At 39.9% G+C, this 25388-nt stretch overlaps 1 protein-coding gene across 1 annotated transcript in view; it reads right to left on the bottom strand.

Annotated features, from left to right (window-relative positions):
* CAND1 (cullin associated and neddylation dissociated 1) overlaps positions 1–25103 on the bottom strand; it is a 30742-nt gene extending 5639 nt beyond the window's left edge. Inside the window, exons 1-10 of the mRNA XM_021385108.1 lie at positions 24869–25103; positions 21057–21200; positions 7131–7285; positions 5657–5780; positions 4987–5243; positions 4800–4905; positions 4163–4308; positions 3364–3656; positions 2519–2660; positions 435–1928 (exon numbers count right to left, since the gene is read on the bottom strand). Coding sequence (XP_021240783.1) covers positions 435–1928; positions 2519–2660; positions 3364–3656; positions 4163–4308; positions 4800–4905; positions 4987–5243; positions 5657–5780; positions 7131–7285; positions 21057–21200; positions 24869–24936 — 2929 coding nt within the window. The 5' untranslated portion in view covers positions 24937–25103. The remainder of the gene's footprint in view (positions 1–434; positions 1929–2518; positions 2661–3363; positions 3657–4162; positions 4309–4799; positions 4906–4986; positions 5244–5656; positions 5781–7130; positions 7286–21056; positions 21201–24868) is intronic.

The following is a 25388-nucleotide window of genomic DNA, read 5'->3' as shown; positions in this document are numbered from 1 at the left end:
CAAAAAGGAAACACATTGATACAGTTCTTATATGACTATAACTCATTAATCAGTTTTATCCTTCCTAACCTTACAAATTTCAGAATTCTTATTCGAGAACTAGGAATATATAAGAAGCTAATTCACTGCAACTAATCTATCAAGCAGTGCTGTCCTTTGCTGCCCATGCTCTAAGTTTATAGTTTTGTTAGATGTAACATTATTAAATGAATTATCATACTCTGAAATCAGAACATAAAAGTAATTCATGCTCTGCACGACTTACTTTCTCCTGCCAAAATGGAACTAAGCTTCATACTGTTCTTGGCAGAGGGTTTTGGGGGCAAGCAAACTTCAGGAGTATTACAGAACTTAAGCAAATCATTTAAAAAAAACACAACCATTTATTAACAGATAGTTAAGGCCATTTTCTACAATTTATGCATACAACTCACCCGATGCCAAGTATCCCTTGAGTCGTGGAAGCAGAGTCTCTGGGTCTATTAAAGTAAGCTTGCCCAAGCATTCAGCAACAACATTCCTTGTACCCTCTTCTGCACATTCGCAGTGCTTCAGGAGTAAGGCCCAGATGTTCTCAACATATGGTTTGAGACCAATCACTGATGCAGAGCTAATTATTTCTTTCAAGGAATGAAGAAGAAGGTATTGCCTCTTAGGCTGGCTGGTTATTTCTTGTAAGACAAAAGGTAGATACTCAGGAAGATTGCCAACACTAATACTGCCTAATGCATAAGATGCTGCTGATTTGACTTCTTCACTAGGAGAAGAGAATGCTTCTAATATTACAGACTTCAGCTCAATTTGTCCACTTAAGTCAATGTGATGCCCAACTTCCCCAAGAGAAAGCAAAGCCAAAAGCCGAATGGAATCCGTGGACCTTGAGTTCTTGACATCTTGAATGAACTGACCTACCACAGCTGGTCCTTCCTTAGGGCACGCTCGAGTAAGGGCAGCCACACATTTGGCAATGGAATAATAAGACTGCTTGTGAGTAAGTGCTGTGCTCTGAGAATACACTGGACCCGTTAACATGCGCAGTAAATCCATATAGCCTAAATTATTTGTACCAGTCACAACCAAAGCTTGGAAAAATTCTAGCATGGCACTAAGTGCTCCGCCCTGAAGTAGAGGCGATCTCACCAGCCCAATAAGTTCATTGAGAATGGACCCACTAATCTTTGACAAGGAGGAAGGATATACTTTAGCAAGTGTTGTCAGAAAACTGATGGCCATCTGTGATACGTGCATATCACTTTCACTAATAAGAGGTGGAAGCTCATCCAGGACAGCATCAATCATGGCAGCTGTCAAGCTGTCACTGTAATTCTTAATTAAAATATCTAACGCGGAAAGAGTACCCAGTTTCAAAGCCCGTTGGTTCTTTCTCAAAAAAGAAGCAAGAATAGGAACTCCTTCCCCCAGGATCGGTCTCAAATCTATCTTCAAAGGAGAACCAGCAATCAGTGTCATGGCCTTCACTGTAGTTAACCGAGTGATTTCATTCTTCAGTCTCTCTAGGAAGATCTGAAGTGTACTAGGCAGGTCTGTGCCCAAGCTGTCACCAAGGCTACAAATGATTTGACCCATGCAAGATATTGCCCTTTCTTTCACCTCCTGATCAATGTCAGCAGCCTTTAATCTCTTGATTGTGCAAGTAAAGAGATCTTTGATGTAAGGAGTAGCATCAAAGGAAGAAGGCTGGTCTAAAGGACGAATGACTTTCACTAGTTGTTGAGTAACCAAAAGTGCCTCTGATGTTATCTTGTAAAATGGATCTCCAACACAAGCTACAACTGGAGGCACCAGTGCTTGAACATGAGGATGAAAGACTTGGGGAGAATGATTGCAGAGGATCACATACAAACAGGACAAAGCATCTATCTTCAGATTAGAAGAACTTGATTTGTCATTCAGTGAAAAAATTATTCCTGGAAGAAAGATGAAAAATGTATTTTTAGGTTAGGATATTTATATTCTGTTAGAACACTTCAAATTTCTGAAGGAATGCAGCTATACTGTATTAGGTTGAGTATAAAAAAACATTTATTGAATGCTTCCCAAGCTCCTTTCTCACCATTTTATTCAAACAATTTATTTTCAAACTGTCTCTACACAGAGGACCTGGGCCATTTGAAGGTTTGTGATGTCTTTTCTTATTATAAAAGGAATCTGTACCTTTACATTTTGCAAGATTACTTTTTCCTTTTTAATTCAAAATTCAGTATCTAAGGCACTAAAAGCTAAAATACAGGCAATATTTTTTGAGATAAGAAGGCAGTGTTTGATCTTGCAACTAGAGGCGAATGACCTTTTCACTAAAATATAGAAGAAAAAGTCAATCTTACAGCCAACCCTTGTTTTTAAGATTAATGGAAATATGTCACTAAAATATTTATATGGATTTATACAGTAGCTGATTACATTGCCAATTTCAAATATAAACATTCATGATTTTCGTATCAAAGTTTCATATCGAAGTTCCCAGTAAGTCTTTAGATTAACAGTATGTTTCTCATACCTGGTACAAGTACAGGAACATGTTGTGTTAGGGCCCCAGGTAATACATTCACTAGCTCAGTCAGCATATTAAAGCAACACTGACGGGTCTTCACACTTTTCTCCTTCATTTGTTTGTGCAAGGCTTTAACTATGTTGGGAACCTGTAACCATCACACATCTGTTAATCAATTCAATAGCTGAAATTTCTTTCATCTGTCATCATGTGGGGAGCAGGCTAAGACATCTTTCTCTATTTCTGATTTCTTCACAGAACCAGAGTTATTGTATGAACAGCAGGAAATGAAGATTCGAAAGAATCACAAACTAAAAAACCAGTACTATAACTTCAAAAGGTGAGATGAAACAAAAGAAAACTATGTTTGTAATAATAAAACTATGCAGAGAAACAACTGAGAAGTCAGTCAAATAATTCACTTTAAGAAAAGGAAAATGCCATTTGTCAGCACTATTCTTCTTATTTGGCAAATAAAGCATGGTATAGCAAATCAAGTTTTATCATGATTAATAGACGTTTTGCTTGTGTTCTAGGAAATATAAAATAACTATTTTGCTTTGGCAATGTGGCTAAATTACACAGAACATACAACTTTTAGGGGTGGCAATAAGCAACTGAAGTCAGATAAGCACATCTACCCAAACCAGTAATTTTAATTTCCATGACTGCTTCACTTTTCTGGGCTGGTTCTATGGCTTGCGCTCCCAGAACACAATATTACAGTACTATAACCTGTAATCTATATATGATGAAAGTACAGCATGGCATATTTCAAGAGCTATCAATGTGAATAGGACATAACATCAATGCGCTTTCACAAAGTTCAACAAAAAATCTTGATGAGTAACCTGACTCTGAAGCATTGTCAAAGGCGTCTCTCCTTGTTCCATTGCATCGGGATCACAAAGCCAACTTTGCACCGGTCGAGTTTGTTTTAAAAGAGAAAGATAAGCATGAAAAACATCTGCTTTAACATTTTCTTCACGTTCTTTGAATCTGGCTATTAAAGCAGGAGATACAGTTTTGTAGAATTCTGGAAGCATTTCATGTCGTGTGCTAACAACAGCATCCAGACATTTAGCAGCTGCACGCCTTACTTTCCAGCTCATGTCATCATCATCGCTATATTCATCATCGCTCCCTTGAAAAAATAAATTATGCAGATGTTCAAATCTAGACAATCAAAGCGTCAAAGTTTTATCCTACAGAAAAATACTGAGTATTTCGCAATTTTTAACCTATTTGATTTTATGCTTTAAGTAGTTATATTTTACAGAGTAAGTACTGAGAAATCTTTCCCGTGTCAAACATGTATTTTCAATTCATTAACTGACATGTTCTTCACTTTAGATCTATCATACTACATGCTGTTACCTTTTACCATTTTTTTTTTACGTATTTTAAAATATTTATCTTGTACTTTATGTTCAACCTTGGAATCATTCATCTTCAGCAGTAACATCTAGTACTTCATTCTGAGAAATGAGTTCATAAGTCATGTTTATAAACCAATATAGAAATTGAATTTGGAAGTATACAAGTCATTCAAATACTGGTACTTAGCAGCAAAACCACCCACATCAATTTTCTCAGACCGCTGCAAGTTCTCTAGACCTTTCTCTCCCCTAAACCAAAACACAAATATACCTTGATCATCATCATCTCCACCATCAGCATCCATAGCATTTTCATCTTCATCTTCATCATCATAATTGTAATTTGGATCATAGGTAAGATATTTAAGACAAATATTTATAATAGTAGATACATGAGGATAAACTTCTTTAGGACATCTGCATAGTACAAAAGCAGAAGTCAGATTACCTATAGGAATTAAAACATTTCTGCCTAAAAGACTTAATACCACATACAGTACTCTGAAGACGTCATAGCTAAACCAAGTACCATCAAATGCATCCATCTGAATCTGTAATTCAGAAAGGACAATGCTACTATGTAACCCAATCTACTAGACTGGAATATTGCACAAAAGCAAGACATGCCTTTGGATATCAACATTTCATCCTCATTACTACGAGACAACAAGAATTATTAAAATACTTCACCCCTCCTGTGCGCATTAGTAGCACTGGCACAGTAAAGTTTATGACATACAAACGTAACCCACTGCTTAACAGTTAAGGTATAACATTGAGTTATAGGAACAGTTTCCGTTCAAATCTTGCAAAAATATTTTACACCAAGGAGACCACCTTGACAGCTTACAATCAAACAGCACACTACTAGCTCTTAAGAAAACTCAAAGTACCTGAGAAGTACTTACCTCCTAACGAAGGATTCAAATGCTTGAATGCAGTACTCTCGCAGTTCATCATCATCTACATTACAAAACTTTACAACCAATGGAATTATTTTCTCAAGATATTCACCTGATAAGAGAATATTAGCAAAGTAATTACTCTCGTCTAAAGAACCTTCACAGTTACAGATAATTTATATATTTTTCTTACCTATTCTATGACCTGCTTGCCTACTGATAGCAGCAATACATTGAATATAGGTCCTAGTTGTTGACATGGAATCATTTTTAGACAGCTCTGTCAACAGATGTTCAATGAGGTCAACAAAAACCATATTGCCACAACTCATAACCAGGTGACCAAGAGCAATGATGGTTCTTTTCCTCACAGCAAGTCTGGGGCTAGTCAGCTGGGGGAGCAGACAGGTCAGAATTGAAGGATGGAAGTTAACAAGCAGTCCTCCTTGCCTTAAAACAGACAAAACACAAACTCAAACCAATTGAATCTAGATAACTTTGTTCATATATTCTACCAGAATTCCCTTAAATATTCCCAAAAAACACCACAGAGATTCCAATTAAGTTTTTAAAGTTTTGGAACTTTCAAAAACAAGAAACGAGTAAAAAAAAAATCTTCAAAGCAATAAACGCTGAACATTAACTTAAACTACAGTTATTAGAAAATGAAATAAATAATCAGTCGTCTCAATCAACTTATCTTCAATACATTCCACTTTTTTAATTTAAGTACGGTTTCATTTACACTCAATATCTTGCCATATTATTTCATTTAAAGTAATTTTTATTTGATGTTTTGAAAATTAGGAAGTTGATGGAGTATTTACTGGCATTCACCAGCGTTTTGGAAGAAGGATGTTTACCTGCTCAGCATATCAGCCATGATATCTAGTGCCTCCAATTGAACAGACACATCTTCCTGCTTGGCTATAGCACTAGTGAGACGCCCTGTGATCTTTTTGCAAACATTAGCTGCTAATGCAGAACCTGAAAGTACAATAAAACCTCAGCATTTCCATAACAAGAAAATACAGTTATTAACACCAAAGATCATGCCTGTGACTATGGGAAGCAACTAGAATTTAACATGAATCAGCTTTCCCACCCAACAAAACAAGTTTGAACAGCCAGTTTCTTTGCTAACATAAAGTATTATGCTCTGCATTAGACTGAAAGATTACCTATCTACCCAGAAACATACTGAGTTGGATGGCTTTAGTTTCCTAAGTTGTACATAACAGAAAGGATACCGCTTTTGGCAGGGCAAGCAATGGAAAGCAAAGGCTAAGATAAGTTTAGAGCAATAAATGGCAGGACTACAGATTAAAATAAACTAAAGGAAGCATACAAGTAGATAGAGTCACTTCTAAAAAATCAAGATGAAACCACTTTACACAAGAAGCTATTTAAGTCTACTTGAAATACTGCTAAAAAAACCTTATAAGTGTTTTAAAATTCAAGTTAAAATGTCTTTGCCACACCCGCATAGTTTCCCCCAGTATACACAACCGCTCAATGCTGCTCAAGAGCCATTTGATGAACCAACTCTCATTTCCCAATGGCTAGCACTCATCTTTGTCTGCATAAAGGGTTTTTTTTTAAAAAAAACAAAAACGTACTTTTGGAATGTAGATGTGAAATTAATGCCATTCCAATCTATATTTTCAATATTTATTTTTATGTTTATGCATCTCACTACTACCTGATTAACACATGATTATTTAATTGTGGACTTTCAATAAAGGATGTCAAAATCAGAGTGTGTCTGTTTCTCTGTTTTTATTTAAGCAACCTCAGTCTCTAAAAGCTGCATTTCCGAAGTCCTCTTAATCAGCTTTTACTTCTCATTCATACCCTACATACAATATCAGAAATCCACTTAAGTAAAAAAGTAATAGCATTAATTGAAGAGCTGTTCATCATTAGTATCTTTTCTGGAGCAGACTGCCTTCATTTAAAACTGCAGGTAAGCATTTCAGTAACTTAACAGGTAATGGTTAGAAACATTAGGTACATTCCAAAACACTTACCTAAACTGAGGCAAGAAATTTGATCATTAAAGAAAAATATATGAGTTTTAATTAATTTAAGAGTACTCTATCAACCAAAAAGCAAGAAGAGATTTAGTTATGAATATAGCCCAGAAATGTTCCACCAGATAATTATTAAAATAGAAGCTTTTACGCTCAATTTGTTATGCCAATGTTCCTGTAACACAAGTTTTTTTTCCTGAAGAATTACATCAGTGTGGGAAACTAAGTTTTTTAAACCAGCAAAATTCCAAAGTACAGTCACAGAACAAACTCAAACGAACATCTTGAATACAAAACATCTTACCACTGGAAGCTGGGGGGAGTTCTCCAATCACAGTTTTAAGGCCAATGCTTGAAATGTCACGTAACTGTTCTTTATCTGAAAGCATGTTTGTACAGAGTGTATCTACAATGGTCTCCACTTGATACTCCTTCACTTTGCTCACCAAAGGGCCAAGGCTGTATAAACAGAAGAAAAGTAATACATTTGCAACCATAAATAAAAACATCAAAATCCTTCATTTTTATTTCACTATTTTGTTTGAAGTCACAAAGTTAAGATTGGTTTTGGTAGCAACATAAAGCAAATGTTTTAAATCTGACAGCCTTTAGCTGGTGATGAAAACAGTTCTGTGTGACTGCTTTGCTTCACAGTTCCAAATCCTGAATCCCTCTTACTTTATCACTTTTAATGCCAAGATTTACAAAGTTAGCTAGTCAGAGACATCAGTATATGTACTTGATTATCAGTGTCTGCAAAGTTCAGACCAGCAAACAAACCTCTTTATTACCACATTTGGGTTCTTCCTGACACACTCATTCTATACCACAGAATACAACGGTGAAATAAAAAACAAAGATATGCTAAGTCTTCATTCACAGAGACCCTTACAAACACCACACTTGGAGAAAATAGAGAAAATGTCACCAAAAGGTTAATGTTTAGTCATTCCAAATATTTTGAGGATGGTTACAATTTTGTATCCCCTTGTCAAATGCTCCCCTTTGTTCAAAACACTGAAGCTGCAGATGGCCTAGTGAAGCCGACTTCATTATTAAGAAATACAGTATCCTTCACCATCTTCCTAACTCTACTGCCAACTTTCACTCTCTCCATTGTTAATACCCTGTTCCAAAAAGGAAATTATGCAAAAAACCACAGCGCCTTATTCTGCCTCTGTTTCCTTCTAACATTAGCAAGCAAGTCTTCCACTTCCTTCTTGAGGCTCTAGGAAAGACACAAGAGCAGGACTTTGGTTTTACTGATCTGCGTAGAAAAGTATACACACCTTTTCTCTCCTCTACAAACTCAATGCCGTTCTGCTATGGAGAGATCTGTAAAATCTCACAGAGTATATGACTCACTGTGGCTTGGAGGCCTCCATCCGTTTTTCTTCATTTTGTACCAGTGCTGAAAATGTTCCCATGATCTTGCTGCGTTAACACATTTTCTTACTGTGTTTGATTATTAGACATTACAGGACTTGATTAAATCTATTTGTTGTTATGCAATAAAGGTAGTTCGGAAAAAGAAGACCTTATTTTAGTACAGAGCATATTTTATAAAGCAATCAAGACTAGAATCAAGAACCACAATACAATGTTTTTCTACACTGCAAAACTGGTACTGTAAGCACTTCTTGGCCACAATCACTAAAGCCAAAGCTTTACCAGCAAAACAAGAAACACTGCCTTGCAAAAGTAAGCTACTTCAGAATTCCATTCGCCTGTGAATTGAGTCAAAAAGAAGAGAATGAGAACTTAATTTTTCTCACTGCCTCTCTCTCCTTTTCACTCCAGATTTGCTTACCTACTTTCCTCCCTTTTTTTTTTTTTTTTAAAACAACACCTGTCTTCAGACAAACCAACTCAGAAATGGCAAACTCTGGAAAATGAGTATTGTAAGCTATGCATTCCATCAAAAAAAACAAACAGCAGTTAATCCAGACAGACAGTAATTACTCTGCAAGACATACCTCCCTAATTTTATAAACTTCTGCATTTTGATCTTGCCAGCTATTCTCTCTGCAGTGACATCTCTAACATTATTACCCTATCAAATCACGCTTACCGGTGACATCAACTCAAGAGGTGAGATGCAACATGAAGCTAATGTTACTGAGTTTGTAGAGGCTTTGGTTTGGCACAGAACGTGCCAGAAGCAACTGCAAGAGAACAAGGAGCTGCACGCAAGTCACACAGGAGCACAAGCAATGGCCAGAGGCAAGAATGGAGATGGTAATAGCAAGGACCATCTACAGAAAACAGGAATCACAAACTACAAGGACAGTACAACTGTAGAATTAACAGAAACACAAATGTATCTCCAGAAAACAATTTTTTCTTCCATCAAAATTAAAGGACTAATGGATAATGTTGTCTTGATCTTGTGTGCAGACATTCCCCTAGTTATGACTTACCACTGCTCCAGACATCTCACCAAAGAAATCCTACAGTCTGACTTGCAACAGTATCCCAATGCTTTTCCACCTATGGCACACACTTAAGTTATACACATCAGCATCAAATTCAACTTTGACTACGATAAGAAAGCACAGAAGGCTTTCATGAGTTTCTATACATGCTTTCTCAGTGCAAAAGCTGATGAACAGTAAAGGCTGATGACTCTGCTTTGATACGATGAGCTCACCTATACTGGTTATGATTTCAAGGAGTAGAGAGATACGCAAGGTTGTTATTTCTTAGGAATTATTTTTCAAAAGCTTAAACTATGGTGCTATGTCCTTTTCTTTTTGTGAAAGTGAGGGTGCAACTTGAGGTCCCCAAGTCCAAGTGAGCCTGTGGGATGGTTCCCTCTGGTCTGTGCTCTCCTGTGCTGTGAAGACAGCGGGTGAGCAGCTTCAAGAGCCAGAGTTGCCTCCTGCTGCAGCTGATAGAGCCAAGCCCTATGGATCAGAAACCAGCCACGTTTCTCCAGCTTACAAGGGAGGAGATAAATTTACCTGCCCTTCAACACCAGGCACAATGTACAGAGACAACTGCTACACAAACCAGAGATATAAAGTAGAAAAATATTGAAATAAGCATACGAACAAATGCAAAAAAAAAAAAAAGGAGCATATTAAAGCCAACTGCAAGCTCATTATGTTAGGACAGCATTAGAATGTGATGCCTCCATATAAACTAAATTTCTTCTACGCTGAACTTTAATACTGCATACATCCGCTTCTCATTAAGGTTTATTCTAGCAAAGCTAACACGATCTCTGCAGGGTTATAGTAAACTTCAATTTTGGAGAGCTGAAATGAAACTGAAACCCTACCAGAAAAATGAACTTGCTATCAAAATAACACTAAGTGTAAGGAAGCAAAGGTTACGTTTTCAAATCTACGCCGCCATTTATTACAAGCACATGAGATTTTTGAGGCTGCAGTGATTTAGGGCCATAACATCACGGAAGTACCTGAAGTTTGTAGAAGTTTTACAAATAATTTTACGATCCGCTTGTAAAATAGATTGTCGAATTTAACACCAGAACAACATTCAACTAGAAGTATTTGTCTAGCTTAATTCCTTGTTAACCCTAAAAGGAACACCCTGTGGAAAGGTGGACTGTCTTCCCAACTTTATTAAAAAACAGTAATATTTAGACAATTGTAACACGTTAATTTGCAACGCAGTGTTTGCTGTTTGGAAACAAATAGCAATTATCACGCTTTTAGAACAGTTCAGTCACAAGCCGGTCCAATAAACAAGGGCAGATCTTTTGCTTTTGTAAAATGCTTTCAAAGGCTAATTTGGAAAAAAAAAATAAAAACAACAAGCTCAAGACACTGGGAAAAGGTGGGATAACAACTTCAAACTTCATAAAATTGATTGTACAATGTAATAATAGAGTTACCAGATTATGGCGCACAGCTAAACCCTGATTAACAAACAGCAGTATACAGTTCTAGTAAAATGAAGATGTGCCATACATCCTCTCCTAATTGTACCACACTACTGAAAAGAAGCTATCTGGATGCAAAACATCTCCCTTCAGCAATTACAGCAGAAAAAAAAAAAGCTTTGGTTTTATTTCCTAAGATTCTGAAAGTGATTCTGAATTAAGAGCAAGTTTCACAGAAGAAAAAAAGAAAGCACTGGCACTAAGTCAGCTGCACAAAACCAGAAAAGAAATAAAAATCAACAGGGAAGCAGAAATTCTGTCCAAGCTAGCAAGATACTAATCTCTTAATAAAGACTATTATTCTGAAAGCAGATGGTCAAAAACCTAAATCAAGTTCTGCCACTCAGACAAAAGCTTACTTTAAGCTTAGTACTTATATCAACTAATTCCACATTACTGTATTACAGAAACCCACAAATATTTTAAGACAGAAGAATCACCCTCGAGTCTTCATAATCTACAGGAAAAAGTTACTTACTTTATATGTATTGAGAGACAAGCACACTGCGTACAAGCTGACAAGCAAAGCAGTCTTTCTTGTTTTACTGGAAATGACTCTGGAATTCAAATCCAGCTCCCCAAGAACACAGCTGGATCCTGGGTTCACTACTAGCTAATAAAACTGTCAGGAGGGCAACTGTAGGGGAACTTGCCGGTCACTCATCACCATTCAGAAGGAAAGGCTTGAGGCAACAGCTTTCACCATACAGGCACTACATAAAGTTAGTTTAGGAGCTTAAGACTGTATTTGCTGAGAATGAGAGTAAAACAACCCCAAACTTTCATTACCTTGTTGGTACTGCTGGGGAAAAAAGAAAAACAACCACCCTTATTTCTGTGGTTTTTTAGTAGTGGAGATTTGAGGATGCATAGCTTAATTCTTAAGTGCTGTCAGCAAGGAACTGCTCCCTGCTATTAATTTTACTTGTTGACCTATTCGTGCTTTGGATTTTCTCACCATTTTGAAATGCAACTTGGCACCATACTGAATTCACTTCTCAACATATAGTCAAACATGACAAGGAATTTGTTCATTTTGGAACTGCGTATTTTATTGACTTCTACTCATGGATGGGGCCATCATCCTTTCGACTGTATATGGGGAAAAAAGAATGGTCTGCTCAAACAGCTTAGAAGTACCAACAGGGTAAAGAGAAACTTGCATGCTTCAAGTCCCTGTGAAATCCAATTTTCTATCTCGTCTCAGGTTTTCATTCCTTTTGCAGCAATGGCTTCCAACCACATTCCAAGTTCCCTACATCTTTCACACTTTTTTGTAGATGTTCTCTTGGTTATTTCAAAGCCATTCCTCACCATCATATAGCTCAAACCACAGGAGGACTTAGACCCTTAAAACCACTGTTCAACCTGATCTGATCACCTGCTTTCTCACTCCCAAAAAAAGACAGTGCTCCAACAGCTCAAACTAAACTGCTACATGCAGTTGTTGGAGGGAGCTAGACTAGAATTCAAACTCAGAAGACTGCAAGCCAGTGATTCCAGCTGGACTCAAAGGGCTGAGATCTACAGTTTTCACTCTGGAACAACCAGCAGACATGGGCCTCTATATGTGAGGACAAAACCACAAATCTTCCATCCCCAAACCTGCCCCAACGCTGCTTCCCTTCTTCCCCATGTCCAAAAAAAAAAAAAATTACTGTAACAAGAGTTAACTGTCATCAAAAATGCTCAATAGAAGCCAAAGGCAGCAAGCAAGTGCAGACAAAGAGGTACCTATTACACAAAGCAAGCCTGCGCATTGAAGCACTAAGCGTAACTTGCTATGTAACAGTAATAACAGAGTAACATTTTGTCACTAGTGGTCTGTCACAGACAAATCCATGAGCTCCTCTTCCAGTGGCTATGCTCACAATGCCTCACGCCCATGATCTTGAAAGTGCACTTGTGCTTGAGGCACAGCACCTACACTGAAAGCCCTGGAACATGCAATTCCCAAATCCAAAAGATAATCACACCTACTCCTCTACACGCCCGCCCTCACAAATTGTAACCTGCTTGGTTTCTTTCTCTCCCCCACCAACACGTTACCAGGGTCATAAAACCTGCTCAAAATAAGGCCAATTTGGGAATTAAAAAAAAAAAAAAGGCAAAACATATTTACCAAAAGCATGCACTGAAATATTATGTTCAACTAACTCCAGCTTTACTATAGCACAAATCTTTAAAAAATTTGACATTGAGGTCAACTCCTCCGATCAGACAACGATCAACTCAATGCCATGAATTCAGGAAGACTGCAACTTATTCTTTATTTTGCAGTGTGTTTCACAGAGACACGGAGATATTTTAAGAATAACTACATTAAGAAAGAACAAAATATCTTGGTACAATGTTTCCAAAAGATACTGCATGCAGAAAATCTGAAGAGAAGCGTTACTTGCAACACTGATACATGAAGAAGAAGCCCTTTATGTGCACAGGAACAAAGAGGCAATGGAATGGTTTCTCATCTGCTTCAGCATGTACACTGACTCCTGCAGAAACGAACAGCTCTAACAGAGCACCCTTTGCTGAAAAGTTAAACTCAGGCCCTCCTCTGGCACTGCCCTTAAATTTAGGACAAGGGGACTGTAGAGGCATCCTTACATTCCAGCTAACCACCTCCACAGCTACTAAACCCTGGACAGCAGGGATTTAGAAGACCGTACCTACAATCCTAATCTTAGCACGCTCCTGTTTCAGTCAAGTTAACTGAACAATACGGTTTTATTAAAATAATTTCTGGACACAGATACCAGTAATGGGCATTTTCCCCTAACAGATGGGTTCCCGGTAAGCTTGCACATGACTATCTGCCAAGACACAGAATATTACCAAGAATTTTCTCTCACACAAACGCACCAAGCCTTCCCTGACTGCGTTCCTAAAAGCTGAAACATTTTCCCCAGTTGCTCCAAAAAGATCACAGGTTTTTTCACAACCCGATTTCCCTCTTCAGCCAAGCTTTCAGCCCTCAATGTTTTACCAGCACATCACTAATTTCTCTTCAAATACACACCACTGTCAGTCAGCAGCCACTGACAGCATCAATCCTCCATTCCGCTCTTGCTGCATAGCAAATTGTTTTGCAGGCAACCCAAATAAAATCATCTAAAACAGCAACAATCACAATTCCAAGGTATGACAACTGTCCACAGTAGTCTGGAAAGTGGGAACTCTGCCATTTCAGTCAAAATGCTACAGTCCAGAAAAGTGTTATTGTCAAACCTGTAGAAACCATTTCACATCCATAATGCTTCACGCTGCAACAGAATTACTGTAAATAGAAGCACTGGGAAGCAGAAACGAGCAGACATATGATTATGGAAGTACATTCCGTTAAAATTGGACAACAGCAACCTTTCAGAAATACAGCTAGCTCTCAGAGTAGCAATCCCGGAAGCCAGCTAACTCACTCTCTATTAAAAGTAATCTGGTTAGTGAGATTCTAGGCAGCAACATCATCTCTCCTAGAGAGATTCTATCTTCTGCTTTTGCAATGACTTGTGCAGCTCTCTTGAAACACACCTTCCACATCTGTCCTGGTTTCACCTGGGGTTATTTTCTTCCTTGTACCTGGTATAGTGCTGTGCTTTGGATTTAGGAGGAGAATAATGTTGATAACACACTGATGTTTTAGTTGTTACTGAGCAGTGCTTGCACAGAGTCAAGGACTTCTCAGCTTCTCCTCGTGACAGCAAAGAAGCTGGGGGTGCACAAGCAGCTGAGAGGAGACAGAATCAGGAGGGCCAAAGGGCTGCCCCATACCATATGGCATCATGCTGAACAGTAAAACTGGTGAGAGTTGGCTGGGATAGCGGGGAGCCGCTGCTGAGGGACTGCCTAAGCATCAGTCAGAGGGTGGTGAGCAATTGCTTTGTGCACCAGTTGTTCTGTATATTCTTTTTGTATTATCATTATTGCTATATTCCCCTCCTTTTCAGTCCTATTAAATTGTCTTCATCTCCACCCACAAGTTTTATCTTTTTCTGATTCTCTCTCCCAACCCACTGCAGTGAGAACGAGTGAACGGCTGCGTGGTGCTGAGCTGCTGAACGATTAAACCACAGCAACATCCTAAACGTCTGCAGCTGGCACTATCCTTTATGCATCAACGATTTTGACAGACCACCTCCACCAAAAACAGTTTCTCCGTAAGTGAAAACACCTCAAATTATAAGGACTTTAAAACTATTAAACAACGAGTACATTCTTCTAAGTATGTTTATTTTGTAAATGGAAGCTAAGATAAACTGAAATAACCAGGGCAAAAGCTGGTCAATTAGATCTAACAGATCATCGGTTAAGTAAAGTACAGCATAGTGACGAGATAGTAGGGTTCAGGATCTTGCATGGAGGAAATGAGGAAGCAGGACTGCAACTCTATAGGAGGGCTAAGTTTGGCATCACCCAGGACCTACTTGAAGGAGGAGTTAAGGCTACAGAAGGTAAAGGAGTTTTAGAGAGCTAGCATTACTTCCTCCAAGCTCAGGAATGGTACATCCCTAATGAATTTAAAAACAACCATAATCTGGAGTTGTCAGCATAGATTCACCAACAGGAATCACACTGAACCAATGTGATAGCCTTCTACGATGGATAGACAGGGTAGGTAGATGAGGAGAGAGCAGAATACGTCAACTATACCGACTTCAGCAAGGCTTTCAACACTGTTGCCTCGTTGAAAGTGTGGGCTAGATGGGTGGACAGTGAGGCAGACTTGAGAAGAGGCTAACTGGCAAAGCTCAGAGGGTTGTGATCAGTGGCAGACCAGTTGGAAACCTGTAGCCAGCAGTGTCCCCCAGTGGTCAGTACTGGGTCCGGTCTTATTCAACTTATTCAGCAATGACCTGGACAAAGAGGCAGAGTGCACTCTCATTAAGTTTGCCAATAATACAAAACTGAGGAGTGGCTGATAACCTACAAGGCTGTGCAGCCATTCAGAGAGATCTCCACAGTAGAGAGAGCTGGGTGTGGAGGAACCTTGTGAAATTCAACAAGGCACTTGCAGGGTCCATCACCTAGGAAGACACAAGTCCCTGCACCACGACTGGATGGGGGCTGACCTGCTGGCACGCAGGTCTGCAGAGAAGGACCTAGGTGTCCTGAGGACAACAAGCTAACCATAAGCCAGCAGTGCGCCCTTACAGCCAACAAGGCCAATGACATCCTGGGGCGCATTAGGAAGAGCGTTGCCTGCAGGTCAAGAGAGGTTATCCTCCCCCTCCACTATGCCCTGGCAAGGCTGCATCTGAAACACTGTGTCCAGTTCAGGGCTCCCTAGTACAAAAGACATGGAGCTCCTGGAGTGAGGCCAGTGGAGGGCTACAAGGGTTATCTGGGGACTGGAACAGCTCTCTTATGAAGAAAGGATATGAGAGCCAGGACCATTTAGGCTGGAGAAGACCAGGCTAAACACCAATGCATGTAAATATCTTATGGAAGTGGTGCCCACTGGTAGGACAAGAGGCAACGGGCACAAACAAACACAGGAGATTCTCTCTGAACACCAGAAAATACTTCTGTGGGCAACGGAACACTGGCACAGGCTGTCCAGAGAGGCTGTGGGGTCTCCTCCTTGAAGATCATCAAAAACTGCCTGCATAAGGGCCCCAGTAGCCTGCTCTGAATGGCCCTGCTCAAGCAGAGGTTGGACCAGATGAATTCCAGAGGGCCCTGCCAATCTCAACCATTCTGCGTGCCTCTGTGCATGAGAAATGCTTATTTGCTAATGTTTAAAGATGACAAACCACTTAAGTGATATGTCATTCACCCAAATGTTTAAAATTAGTTGCTAGAAAGTGTTAAATTAGACTTTACCCGAGTTAGCATCTTCATTCCTATTTATGCAGCTTGTTAGTTCAATGAAGTTGACATATCAACTAGGAAACACATTTTAAAAAATACTGCCTTAAGCTTTTTTGGCTTTTGAAATCAGGAGATATTACTTACAGACCTAATTATTAGTCCCAGATTGCCAACTGCACTTATCAGAAAAAGAAAATAAAATACAATTTTCTTTTATAAAATCAGTTCGGAATACAAAGCATTTGTACTTAAGATAATTGGAAGCAGTTTCCTTTGTTGAGTTTGTTTTTTAAGTGCTCTTTATATTTTCCTTCTCTCTAGATAATTCCACTTACTAGTAATTCATGTCCAGCTTCCCTTAAAGTCAAAAACTTGTTCAGCTGTCTATGGAAATAGCAGCAACTGTGACAGTGTCTCCTTTAAGTTGAATACATTTGAAAATACAGATGTTCATAGTGTATCCTCCTTATTAGAAAGGCATCTCATAACCAAATATAGTCTGAAATCAGCATATTTTAGGTGTCAAAAGCACATTTACTTATGAGGAAGAAAAAATTCTCAAATGAAAAAAAAAGTATGTATTTGATTCAAATCTCCAATACAGTACGATGTATAACAGTGTATTACTTCACATCCAAAACACTTAAAAGCTGCTGAACCAGATCAGCCACACAACATATGTGCATCATCCTGCTCACATTAATGACTCACACTCGCAGCTTCAAGCAGGGTTCCCTGTACTGCACCAGTGCCCAGAGAAGTCACATTGATAAATGCAGACAAACTACAGGAAGACAAGAGGAAAAATCACTGAAAATAATTATTTTGATGTCATGCTTTTATTTCTATTTTGAGATATAGATACACGTGTATATGAATGCTAATTTATTTCAAGTTTTAGGAACCGTTTTAGCGTGAAACAACGCAAATTTGTTGGAATTCGCTTCAACAGCAGAGTATCACACCGAAAACAACTGCTCAGAATGAGAAGCGGTTCATCCTCAAACTGAATCACTGAACACATGAACCCACCAGTGGCAATTTGGGCCGTCAGAACGATACTAGTAGTGAAGCACAAACAGTCCATCTTATGCTTAGGCACACCCTTCTGCTTGTCTAATTCAGATGCATGTAATCTTGGATAGAGCTACAGGCAGTGTAACTACCACCACCGCAACGTACACAGGATGCCATTTAGGGCTACACGAACAGCCTTTAAATATGAATGCTGCAAGAACGTCCAAAAGTGTTTTCTATATTGGCTGACTGTGAAACAGGCTGTGATTATCAGATAGAGCAAAAAACTCCTTCAGAGTAAATCAGACAACAAGAAAAGTTTTAAATGCTCTTAAGACAGCCAAGGTAAAAAAAAAAAACAAAACTGACCTAGTTTGCATCCACTGTCTGAAATAACAGGAGTTTGATGAATACAACCCTTTCTCTTTTATGGGGTCAAAGCTTAAGACTGGCTGACATTTACTGCAAGAGTTCTAAATGTAGTTGATCAACTTTCACTTTTATTCAGAGGTGAACAGCACAACTGTCTTCCAAGGCAGCTACCCAAGTATCCATGAGCTCAAGCTGTGAACCAAAACCAAACATATTTTAGCCTATCCAAAAGCAGTACGATATAACTGAAAAGGTCAAGAACAAAAACAGCACGTGCTTGGAAGAGATCGTAAGAAACAAGTTAATTAGCATTTTAACCAACAGTGCACTTCCTATCTAAATGTGAAAGAGATTAGTGGATAAGGCAAAACTTACTTGTTACTACACTTGCCTAAGAACAAATGTTGCTTTAAGGCTGTTCTGAGTAATTTTAAATCTGCTCTGTTCAGTGACCTCAGTAAACAAACCTTGAAAGAACTATTGTCCTTCAAGAGATTCTTTCCTGTTTAAGGAGTAATCGATACCATTACCATTCAGTGCTTCCACAGACCCAGCTGGAAGAGGAAGCTCCACTAACAAATTGCAAATCTTTCTTCCTCAAGAAAAGGGCTATCTAAAACACAGATTTAAAAGTGCTAAGGTTTCCATGTACCTTTAAGGCACTCCTCTGAGTGAGAATCTATACTTGAATGGGTCATCAAGCATCAGCCTGATTAAAGTTCCTGCTGATAGTCTCTAAAGAGCACCAGAGCATTTAATTTAATAAGGTAATCTAAACAGTTTATGTTTTCCTCAGCTGCAAGGGACAGAAAATACCTAACAAGTAAAGAACAGAAACACAGCATACAAAGTTGGGAAAAATATGCTGGTCAAATTTAACTTTTCAACAAATCACGCTCCCATCCAGTATTACAGCGGATGGAAGACACTGCATCACCTTCAGTTGTCTTCGAAAAACTACAATTTAACTGCACCTCAACCTCTCCCATACTTTATCCCCGCTACTGTTGCTACCAATGCTTATCTGACTGTAGGAGGAAAGGGCTAAGCCAGAAGAAATCTAACTCCTGAAACCAGTCTACAACAAAATCAGATACGCAGCAGGGCAAAAAAAAAAGGAACAAGTAGGGTGAGAACATCAGAGCAGCAGCAAAATTAGGGCTTAAAACTGTCATGGAACAGTACTGTGAGTCTAAGTTACCTTAAGAAGGCCATTTTAGAGTGTTCTTCCCCTGTCCCTCAAGCATACCCACAAGGGATCAGGACCAGTCCAAAAAGAACTTCATACGTTCAAGAAAATATACATTCTAGATGAAGGCTCACAATTCTCCTGAAAACTTTTATCACATTCCTTATCCCCTCACAAGAAACTTAATGCTGTTCTTTAACACTATCAGGATTTTTTCTCTAAAAGTATTCTAAATGTTAAACTCATTCTTTCATTTTAATTAAATCCAAATATTTTCTCGGTGTGTCAAAGTGAACTTGTAAAAAATGGAAGACTGTTAATGTTAAGACTGTTAAGAGAAGTATAGGGCACACCTACGCACACAGGCAGCCATCTATTTTTTCACTTCCTTTCCTTTGCAGCCTTTCTTTAATGTTTTAATAAACACTATTTTGGACTTCAGTTCCAAAATTCTAACCTTGCCATTAATGACTGTTACAGACTACATGCATTAATCTGAACTTCAGGTAACTTCAAGTGTACGTTACAGAAGAGTATTGCATGTATGCTGCAACAAGTTTTACCACAAAATGTTACTTCAGTAGAAGACAATTCTAAGCCTTAGTCAAGTTTCATAATAATCTACTTAATACTTTCCATGCATGAGACTCTCCTGAGTACAGGCACCCTGTTTTAAAGCCACAGAACATAAGCTGTGCTACAAGGGATTTTAACATTTGATTAGTTCAAACGCGAGAGCGACGTGTTATTTTGCATTAGTTTCTCTCTGAAAGGTTTTTGTTATCCTCACTTGAAATATTTCAGAAGGTGATGCAAATACTTCTTGTAAGTATAGAAGCAGAAGTATGAACAGGCTTTAATCTTCTGCTCTGTCAGTCTGATGGCATCAATTGTAGAGAACAAGCTGAAACAAACTGAGCTAGTCACGATGTGAAACTCCTCTTCAAAGCTGTCCCAAGCTCTTCCACGGTAAATTTACTTCACTACATGCCTCATGAAATGTAAAACTTTCAGTAGCTCAGTTGGAATATTTAAAGGAAAAAAAGGTAGTTAATGCACAATGAACAACCTCAGGAATACTCGGAGCTTCTCAACAGAGATCCCTTCCTGAGAGGGCACAAAAAGCCAGAAGGATTGGGCGTGGAAAGTTATAATAAAGGTAGTGACTCTTCAAAGAGGTACAATAGCCAGAAAAGCCACAACACAGGTAAAGTTAATTGAGTGGAGGAAGAAAGGGTACCAAAGCAGCAGAAGCTTTTGAAAAGCTGGAATGGGCTGCCCAGGGAGGTGGTTGAGTCACCGTCCCTGGAGGTGTTCAAGAAACATTTAGATATAGCGCTGAGAGACATGGTTTAGTGGGGTTATTGGTGGTAGGTGGCTGGTTGGACTGGATGATCTTGCAGGTCTTTTCCAACCTCGCTAATTCTATGATTCCATGATTCTATAATCCTATAAAATATCTGCAGTTCCCATAAAGCATGTAAAACCACACAATCACTTGAACGTGAGTGAAGAAGCAAGTTCCATATGTGATAACCAAGACTGTGAATTTACCTTATGTTTTCATTTCTGCTTGAAAACACTCCAACACTACAATTCCATCATCTACCTTCTCACTGTCAAATATCATTGCAACAACTACCCATCAACTATCATCTTATAAAATCTATTTAGTATTCAAGATTCATCACCAGAGAACCAGCATGTTAATCATATACCATCAGCAATGACTGTACACCACATTTGTCACCTTAAATCTCAAATTGTGATGCCAACAAAAGAAGCCAGAACTAAGGCAGATATAACCTATAAGGATTGTGGACAAAAATTTCAATTAATTCCGCACAGCAGCAGTCCTTTAAGTTTTTTCCAAAAAAAAATGTTGTTTTTCAGTCAACAGACAATTCTCTACACCACAGAAAAAGAATACATACCATTTGACAGCTAAGTTTTGCACCTCACCATTTTTATCTTCCAGTAATTTCAAAATCATCTTCACCACCTTTCTTTCACTGTCATCATCCAGCTTGATAGAATCTTTCTGTAGTTCTGTCATCAAGTCATTAGTAGCCATAAACCTGACAAAAGATAGTCAGATAATTATTGCTAAAAGAATACGGGTTACTCACAGCACTCTACAATACAAGACTTTTAGTTTCCACCAGTTGTTAACAAAAAAACCACACAGTGTTGAATTAGTGTTATCTACTTTGTGATGCAAGCGGCATTTCTTCTAATTACGCAACAAAATTGGAAGAAAATACAATTTTAAAACACAATTTAACTTTCAGTTTGGTCATCACCTTTCCTGGGTGAGAATAGCTACACATTTTACCTCCGTTGTTTACACAGTGCTTCAGATGATCTCCACAAGAAAACTGACACTTTCCCCCAGTTGAAGTAGTTCTTCCCTTAGCTACACCAATTTCATAAGCTACACCAAGTTGGTAAGAAAGTCTCATCTCTGCTCTGAGGTTATTTAACAGCAACTTTGAAGCAAGAAGAACAATACATTCTTTCAAATATTCTCCCACAAAAATAAGCCAGGCATTAACGGAGAAATAGAAATGAAACTATGATTTATGCATTTTTCATTTTCTTCATCTGCCCAGACTGGTTTGTTTATAATCCAAACAATGGCCAATGACGTTTATCCAGTCCTCAATCCAGAGTGCAACATTAAAGTCTCAGATTAATTCTTGAGAGATCAATCAAACAGAAGAAGCTTTCATACCAGCTAATTTAGTATTAAATTCTGCTGTCACGCTGACCAATAGAAGAACATACTGAGAAATGACTTTCCAAAAATACTGCCTTTATGCCTCATGTTTCGTTTCTTTCTGAAGTCTGTTTTCCAATCTGTTCTTCTTTCATATGTGCCCTTTCTTCTCAAGCAAAGTAATAGACATGTTTTACTCAGTTACAATTCCCAGAGGCTTTGCTACCAATCCCAACCCCAACCAAACGCCCAGAGAAAAAGCAGTTTGCAATCATCCAGTTAAGGCTGACATTTGGACTTGAGATACATCAGACTCAAGCAGACATCACTGAAGGCCAGGTCATACTTGGAAGGTTATCTTTGCAGTCTGACCTGCTTGACACTTGTTTTATTGAAAATGAAAGCCGAGACTTTATAATCTTAACATGTATCATGAACAGCAGATGCCTCCCTTCACGTAACAGACCCCAACTTCTTGTCTTTTAACACAGCCATTCCAGGCTAATAGTCTTAACATGTTTCTCACTAAGATAAGCAAAGGCCTCACTCGTTTTCCATTCACTCCAAGAATCCCACTGAAGCAAGCCTACAATCTGACAGGAACCAGATGCTTGCATGGTGGATGTGAATGTCACCAGCCTTTAAGAAGAGCTAGGAAAAAGGCTACTTGAGAAGTAAATGTAACAGACAAATAGTATGGGAATAAGGGCATCCATAAAGTCAAGCAAAACTAGAACTTTTTAGAAGTCATCCCCACCTTACTGCTTCATTTACCTTCATTTCTTAAACCTTCATACCATCCTATCATGTCCTTGGTCAACAGCCCCTATTTCCTAGCCTTGTTAGCTCTCATCACCTACTTGTGACAATTTCCTAGACTCAGCAGAGTTCGCATTTCATCAGTTCATCAGCACTTCTGCACTGAACTACAACAGGGATCCTCTAGGCAGACAATAAAATAATAAAAATACCTAAACCCCACAGTGGTATGGGCACGAGCAGTGACTTTAAATTGAAGCAGCTGCTATTTAGAAACATGATTTTGAGTAGTTTAGATGTGGTCTTTGGTCACAACTGCTTCCTCCTTGAACACATCAAACCTGCCAGGGTGCAAAGCAGCAGCATCTCCGTAGCACCTCACCCCTTGTGCATGGAGCATTCATACTCTCCCTCTGCGAGCACAGCGCTCCTCCCACGGCCCCAAAGTAAATTGCCACCTTCCATTGCTGACCATTTAGAACTTCAGTTTCTGGACAACACATGACACAAACAATTGCATCAGAAAAGTTAGTTTATCCAAAAACCGGAGGATTCAAATTTACAGTGAAATAGCTATTGAAGCACAGTTTGCCATCAGCTCACTGACATCAACAACTATACCATCTCTCTTCAAATACACACGGCCTAAGAATAAAAACATTTATAAATACTGCTACTCAGAACTACTTTATCCTTTATGCAAATATACGTTACACACAAAGTTTTCATAAAAACTTAGCATAATGCTAACATAGCCAGTCTGTTAAGGTCTATCATCATTCATTTTTATGGTTTGTAATTCAGATTCTAATGGAGGTTACTATTTTTTTTAATATTTCATTATTCCAAAGTTGTCCAATGCTCCTGGAATGGGTAATCTGCAAAACGGGATCTCCAAACGCTAAAACTTGTGCTGTAGTCGCTATGCGTTGCTTGGAAAAAAGTGCTTGCTACAGCTGCATCAAACAGGTATGACCCATTTCTTTCATGCAAAAAGTTTTAAACTCACTGAAAATTAGAAGCAAATACATCACAGTATTTCCCAAGATATCCTTCCCGTGAGCGCAAAATGCAAAGTTCACTTAACCACACAAAAAAATAGCATAATAAAGCTAAAAAATACATGGTAATATTCAGAAGAGAAAAAAAAAATCTATTTTTCAGTGTTATTGAAATGACTCAGGCAATTCTGAACTGTATCTTTCAGATTCATCAGCTTGATTTATTTTTAAAATTTCCCAAGTTTGAAACCTAAATTCTGCAGGTATCTCACCACAAAATTTGAAAGAGGTGGACATGAAAAAATATACACAAGCGTGCCCAGCATTTCAACAGTTTTGTCAACAGCAAGCAAGATGATTCCACATTCATCTCTATGCCTAATTTAACCATCACCTGTTTTCTGTTAGATTTCAATGTGTTAACAATAGATTGGTTTGAATGCCAACAAGCTCTTGAACTCCAACCTAAGCACTGCAAAGCTGCAGCAATGGAGCAAAACCCAGGAGTTTTTAATCTTTTTCCCTGTCTGTACTGATGTGCTCTCTTTAACAGCCAAAAGCTTCAAATACGAATTTCTGGCGACTCATCACAATGCAGATAAAGAAACTTAATTATCTTTAACCCAATGCTTTGTTAGAACTGGGCATACATATATATATATATAAATTTATTATTAAATGATCTCCAGAGGTCCCTTCCAGCCCCTACGATTGCAATACTATGATACTTCGTTTTCTGGTACACACTGCTTTTAGCATTTTTTTCTTTCCAGTTATTACAAAGTAACCAAGAGATTCAATAAGAAGTATCGCCCTTGTGACAAATCCTAAGCTCAGAAATACATCTGCCAGTCCCCGCAGAACTACACGGGCTTCTCCCTCTGAATGCACGCAGTCTCAGAGGCAGCACCAAGCCACACAAGGAGCGCAGAGCCCCTCTGCCCCACAGTTGCGGCACCCGGGGCACGGTGAGCTCCGGCCTAGCCGGGCTGCTGCGTGGGGAACGGCAAGACTCGTGCGTCTGGAGGCCGGGACGGGCCCGGCTCACCTCACCCGTCCCTCCGCCCCAAGCAGGCCGCCCGCGGCCCGGCCCCGCGCCTCCCACGACCACGAGCACCGCGCGGGGCAGCCGGCCCCGCTCCTCCCGGCGGGCCGCCGCCTCCGCCCGCGGGCCCGGCCCCGCTCCCGGCCCGGGAGGCGGCGAGGCGGGCACAGCCCGGGCTCGGGCCCCGCCATCACCGAGGCCTGCGGGCGGCGCGGGCCCCACCTGAAGTCCTTGTCGCTGGACGTCATCTTCTCCAGCAGGTTGGAGATGTGGTACGAGGCGCTCGCCATGTTGACGCCGGCGGCCTGCAGGAGGAGGAGGAGAAGGAGAGAAGGAGGAGAGGGCGGCGTCCTGCCGGCCTCGCCGGCTCCACTTCGCCCGCTGCTGGGGACGGCGCTCGGCGGGGAGCCGCGGCCTGCGCGGGGCGGGGGGAGGCGGGCGGGCTCCGCCGCCTCCTGCGCTGCGGCTGCACGGGGGCGGACGGGCGGGGCGGCGGCCGCTCGCGCTCGGCGCGGGGTCAAAGGTCGCCGGGGGCCCCCTCGCGCAGCCGGCGCCGCTGATTGGCTCTGCGCGCGGGCGGGTGGCGCCGCGGCGTACGTGGCGCGGAGCGTGCGCGGGAAGTTCGGGCCGCCCGTTGGACGGCGGCGGGAGGTGGCCGCGAGGCTGCCGAGGACTACGTATCCCGGCGTGCAACGCGCCCGCCGTCCAGCCGGCGCTATCGGCGGTGCGTGCCGGGATTTGT

The sequence above is a fragment of the Numida meleagris genome, chromosome 1, assembly GCF_002078875.1.
Source record: "Numida meleagris isolate 19003 breed g44 Domestic line chromosome 1, NumMel1.0, whole genome shotgun sequence".
NCBI classification, from domain to species: Eukaryota; Metazoa; Chordata; class Aves; order Galliformes; family Numididae; genus Numida; species Numida meleagris.
Note: the sequence above shows the minus strand (reverse complement) of the source record. Positions and strands in the feature narration are given on the sequence as shown.